The 6,000-nt window shown below is 39.2% G+C and overlaps 1 protein-coding gene across 4 annotated transcripts in view; it reads left to right on the top strand.

Annotated features, from left to right (window-relative positions):
• LOC139620371 (forkhead box protein J3-like) overlaps positions 1-6,000 on the top strand; it is a 57,675-nt gene that overhangs the window by 40,755 nt on the left and 10,920 nt on the right. For all 4 annotated transcript variants that reach the window (XM_071475806.1, XM_071475808.1, XM_071475805.1 and 1 more), the window contains 2 exons: positions 484-642; positions 5,650-5,860. In XM_071475806.1, the coding sequence (XP_071331907.1) occupies positions 484-642; positions 5,650-5,860 (370 nt within the window). The remainder of the gene's footprint in view (positions 1-483; positions 643-5,649; positions 5,861-6,000) is intronic.

Genomic DNA, 6,000 nt, shown 5'->3' with positions numbered 1-6,000 from the left:
TAAAAGCCATGCGATCTGTCACCACAAGACAATATGCAGTACACTTCCTCTGAAGTGAAACTTGTGTCTTCATTGGTGCCAGACTCTCAGACAACAAAGTAATTCCTGTTACCCAGTGGTTTCTGGATCAGAACATTAGATTAAAATCACCATGTTTAAGGAAAAACATTTAGGTTCTGGGCTTTTATGCAGCAGCAGGGTTAATTTGCTTTCAGCACTTTAATTTCCATATTTCCCCATGAGTTGTCTCTCAAGTTAATGGTGCATAGGTAACTTCTTGAGCTGGGCAGTGTTCACTTCAGTATGGATGTGACTTGGCAAATGGACAAAATGAAGGAGAGTAACAAGGAGGAACAATAAAATCATAAATGTATGCCTTTGAAGAAGTTTATGATGCATTGCTTCAAACTGTTGGCCCTGTATGTTACCCATACTGTCACGTCAACATAGATCATGGAAATGTGTGTGCGCGTGTGTGTGTAGGTTGCGCTTTACAACCCTGAAGCAGAGGGCAGTGAGAGTCCCGGGAGTTTGGGCGGCAGCCTGAGCAACAGTCTTTCGGAGCAGAGTTTGGCGTCCGTCAACCTTAACAACCTGAACACCGCCGTCAGCAGCGGCAGCAACGTACACAGCTACACACCAGTAAGATCTTTTCTTCATTTCAGCTGACAGTGTAATGATTGCTGCAGGAGTATTTATCTTTTCTTATTTTTATCTGCACAAGGACAACATCTGACCTGAAGCTGCTACAGACATGGTGTCTGGTTGAAGGACATGTCAGCAGGGCCAGTGTTTTCTCCCCCCTTTTCGTTCTCTTTTTTTATTGTTTTATTTTTAATTTTTTTTATATCTTGAAATGACAATTTTTAAACTACCAGCATTCCAACTAAAACGATTTGTATCGTATGTTATTTGTTCACATAATCTGGATGATTCAGTCACCGGTCCAGACACTCAGTCAGCACAGAAGGTGTCTGCTGCTGCCTTGGCAGACTGAGGAGGTGGTAACCAGCTAACTATGCTGTACGCTGCTGAAATTCCCATTTTCTGTTTCATGCTCAGACTTTGCAAGCAAATATATTTTCAGTGGTCTTTTGCAGAGCACATTCAGTGTCCTTAGATGGCATATGTAATGTTCTGTACTTTATCAGTAGAGTTAAACAGATGGCATGAGGAAAAGAAATCTTTAATTTTTATTGCTGTGGTTTTACTTTGAGATACATAGATACACACTCAGTCAAAAGGATAATGTAAATCTGTATTTCCCATTCAGAGAATTTATTTTGGCTCCTCAAACAAATCAAATTGCTCCCTTCCAAAAAGATTTTTGTATTTATCACTTCCTTTCAGAGGTACAGAAATGCAGTTGAAAGTGCAGACTGACTGAAAACTCAGTTGCCTGTTGGTCAATGTTGCATTCATATGCACTGATTATTTAGCTTGTGAACTGAATTTTGTTTTGCTGCCGACTATCAGTACTGTTGGCAACCCCTTACACCCCTCAGGGTCACAAATAAACACACAAATAAACTAGTAAATGCTAGTATGCTTTGGAAAGGTGCTTCTATCACACGAAAATAAAACTTTAAGAAACATTAGTCATCCATTGGTGCTGACAGTTCGCCATAACCACCTATGATGTATGTAAATAATGATTGACCACTCAAACATTAGTTAATTTAAAATAAAGGGGTACAATTGTATATAATTAAAATTAAACTCATTTTGTTAGACAAACAAAACACTTGAGATTGTGCTGTTTCTGTGGCTTTTTAGGGGCAGGGCAGTGTGTATGTGGGTTATTGTTTTGTCAGAGGCCTGAACCAAAGGACATAAGCAGTGGCCACCCCACTCACACTAACCATGATTTTTACAACATCCCATGCACTTTACATGCACACACACACACACACACACACACACACACACACACACACACACACACACACACTGAGGTTTATTTAAATCAAATCTGTGCCATATCGTCTACTATTACGGTGCCTACGGTATTGGCCATTGTAAAGTACACTCCAGACTTGGCAGGCCACTGATACACTGAGACATATTTGGCCTGATTTCACACTGGCTGTTTAAGTGATTCTTCATCCTTTACAAAACAAGGTCCTTCGGCTATTTGAATTGATTAGTCTCAAGCAGTGTATGTGTGAGATGATAATAAGTTGCCTTTTTATGAAGGAAGGGGTAGATTAGCCAATCCATCTGTCAAGACATAAACTGTCCCATGCTGAGCAATTCAGATTTAGAGCAAAATATTAAGTGTAAACAACAAACTGTTTACCATAGGCTCATCAGATCAAGAAAATGTAGCTAGAGTATTGAGCAATGAACCCGGAGTCTTTGTGATAATGGATTTTTGAACCTCAGTTTTGTTTTCCCGTTGACAAAACCTCCATTGCCTCCATTGACAAAAACACTTAGTTTACCTCGCAGAACATGGGAGTTACTGATCTACCACTTGCTCAATCTGTTAGTTAGTTTGTATTATTGTGTGGTATTTTTACTCAAGTAAAAGATCTGAATACTTCGTCTACCACTGAAAGAAGTTTTCAAAATATTTCATCTGATCCATCACCATTTTTGTCATTTGAGTCTGGTGGTTTGAACAGTGTGATATATACCATTCTTACTTAATAGTGGATTTGTTGCCCTATCAATCGTTCCCTAAATTTGAAATGCAAAGTTTTGGTTTTTTTTGGGTCAAAATTCTGTCTTTTAACTTAAATTGGGAACTGGGAAATCCAGGCATATATAATATCAAAGAAGTCAATATATTATATCAGTATATTATATTTAGTCAGCCTGATTTCTGGATTTCTTTGCCTGAGATGTTTCAACTGTGGAAGCACTGATTTCACTAGTGGTGGAAAAATAACTTAGATCCTTTACTTAAGTAAAAGTACTGGAACAGCAATCTAAACACCATTACAAGTGAAAGCACTGCATTCAGAATCCTACTTAAGTAGTATTACAGTATAATGAGCAAAATGTACTTCAGGTATCACAAGTAAAAGTACACATTATGGCTCTGTGATGACATTATGAGATTCTCAATACAGAAACAATGTGTCAGTAGAATTTTACTGTTATAGCTGGTCAGTACGGGACTGCTTTTCAATACTTTATATATAGTTTAGTCCAGTGTTTTCCAGCCTAGCAATTGGATCCCATTCTATGGTCTCAAGATAAATCGCTACTAAAGTTCTGCCTCTCAAACTTTGGTTCAGATTGGAAGATTGGATAATCTTGTGTGAACCTGAAACCTTTATTTAAATGTAACCACATGAGAGGTTAAGGGGGGAAGTTTCTCTTTGCTGGAACTGCAAACAACTCATTGACATGTGAAACACGACTAGACCAATCACAGCTGACATCCTGGCTGTGAGGTGACAGTGCTAGCACCTGTATCTAATTAGCTTATTGTATATTTTTTTATGTATTTTTTATGTAATCTGAAAAATTATAGCCAACAAATAAATGTAGTGTAGTAAATGTACAATATTTATTTCTAAAATGTAGTTGAATTTAAATATGTAGGCCTACTACCAGAAAGAAGTTCTCAAGTTAAGTACAAGTACCTCAAACTTAGAAGACTTGAATAAATGTCAAGCAGTACAAACCTTTGAGAACACTTTGATATATTCCTTTGTAAATTCTTTTTTTCAGTCTAATTTATTCTGTGTATCCTATTATGCTCTAACATCCATGATGCTGCAATATATTAAATTTCCCGTTGCGGTCATTAAAGTTCCATTACGTCTAATTGACTTATGGAGACTTTTGTAAAATCTGTAGTGCATTTGACACGTTTGTCAAAGTGTTTGTATCTGTTTCTTTAAACCAAATGTAACATAATTTTAAAGGCCAGTCTTGGTCCAAAAACATTAGGTCCAAAATTACAGAAGTGCTGAAAAATCCCACCCCCTCATTATTTTCCCCTTGTAACAGCTGCTCACCTTTTTACCATCAATCACTTTTCCCCGCTCACCTCCCACCTGTATTAGTAAAGGTCAGTGCAATCTCATCTCGTTAACCTCTCATTTCTAGAGGCCATCTTTTGTTTTCCTCCCCCCTGCATCGCCTCCTCCACCCCTCGCCCTTCTCCTCTATCGTTTCAGACCTCATCTGTGGTCTAGTCCAGTGGGATCAGGGTTAGTTCTGCCTCATTACCTGGCGCAGGTGATACCTTCCTGACTGACGGTGATTACTGGTGGCATCACTGGCAGAGATCTCAAAGGCACCAAGAGAGTTGATGGAAAGGCTGCCGTTAGTGGGTGGAGGTAGATGTGTGGGGGATGTGACGTGCTAAGTTGGCTTATATTTGTGGAGGCACACTGATCACAGCAAATTACTTGTATTTGCTGGGTGGATGATGAGGAAGATGACAGCTAGGATGAGGTGATTGAGGGTGGAGGAAGACAGGCTGCAGTCACAATATGAGACAGAAATGAAAAGAAATTAGTGCTCAAGGAAGATTTCATTTTGATTGCATAAAACTGAATTTGGTATAATCATCATACTGAATGACTGAATTAAAAAATGATTTGTAGATTTAATTAATTTGAATTTGAAAGGCACAACTTCATCTAAGTTTAAAAGTTAATTAAATTCTTAGAAATGGAATGTCATTATTATTGAATTCTACCAGTGCAGTGCATTTTACAGTGCAGCTCTCCCAGTTGAAATTCAAGTTCCTCGGTTTACATTCAGGTACTAGAAAGTCTTTGTTTCCCTGTGTGTTGACTGACAGGCAGCAGTCCACTCCAATATGACATTCACTCACACTCTTTACTTGGCCAAGCAGGCCATGTGACCTGTTCTTCTCCCCTCACTGTCAAGTTTAAGGTTTTGCTTCCCCACTTTTAAATTTTTTAAATAAAAAATAATTAATTTCATTAATTCTAATCATGGTGTGTTTCCCTTTTTTTTGCCACTGGAGCCAGGGTCATAACATTAATAAAGACCCAAATATTCCCGCCATGAGCGAGCACTTGATGACAGTGGCAAGGAAAAACTTGGCTTTAAGAGGTAGGAACCTTGAGCAGAACCAGGCTCAGTGTGGGCGGCCATTTACCTCAGAGATCATCTTCATGGTAACACTGGTTCAACCAAGCTGCCAACGGTACCTAATTTGACTACCTGACTCGGTGTCATGGCAACATCAGCAAATTCTTGTATAACTTAAAATTCTAGTAACATAAATGCCTCTTAAATTTATCTCAGGAACAAAGTGAATATTGCTAACATCATCAGTCCAAAATTGACTTTTAAAAATTGCTTCTGTATATCATTTTGTTTTCAGATTGACCAAAACAAGCCAATCTTTGTGGGATTAGACCAGTTTTGAATTATAAAACCACTCAGGCTGAAAATACCACTCCTGAAATTAAGTTTGAGTAAACTACAAGTTTTTAAGACTTCTCAGATGCCAAAACAGTTTAGAATAGTATCTATGACAGTGGTTCTCAACCTGAGGGAGTCACGAGACATTTTCTGGGGTTGCCAAATGGGTGTGGAGAAAGAATGAAACACTAAAAACCGACACCTCTGATTTCGCAGTTTGTCTTTTTGTACTTCTCACAGTTTGTCCCTGTCTCTCTTCTTTCTTCTCTCTATCTGTCCGCCATGAAGGTGAGTAGCCACTCAGAGCCCTCATCCCAGTCCAGGAGCCTTCAGCAGCCCGCCCAACCCCCGCCGCCTCCCCCTCCTCCCCCACAGCCCCAGTATGGTTTGCCCGTCCCAGAGTCGCGGGACAAGCAGCTCTGTTTCTCAGACTTCGAGGACCTCAGTGCTTCTTTCCGCAGTCTTTACAAGTGCGTCTTTGAGCAGTCTTTCTCACAAGGTGGGTGTCAACTCTCATTTTGTATGTGGATTAGTGTGTTTAGTTCCTGTGTGTCCGTCCAACATAAAACATGTGAACCTCTATGTCAGGCTTCATGGACATAATTAACTGTCAAGCTTAAGCTCTTATTGAAATTGAAA

Source organism: Trachinotus anak, unplaced genomic scaffold (genome assembly GCF_046630095.1).
Source record: "Trachinotus anak isolate AG129_WGS33_773 ecotype Australia unplaced genomic scaffold, CSIRO_AGI_Tana_v1 ptg000004l, whole genome shotgun sequence".
Lineage (NCBI taxonomy): Eukaryota > Metazoa > Chordata > Actinopteri > Carangiformes > Carangidae > Trachinotus > Trachinotus anak.
The sequence above is the reverse complement of the archived record's forward strand: the minus strand, read 5'-3'. Positions and strand labels throughout refer to the sequence as shown.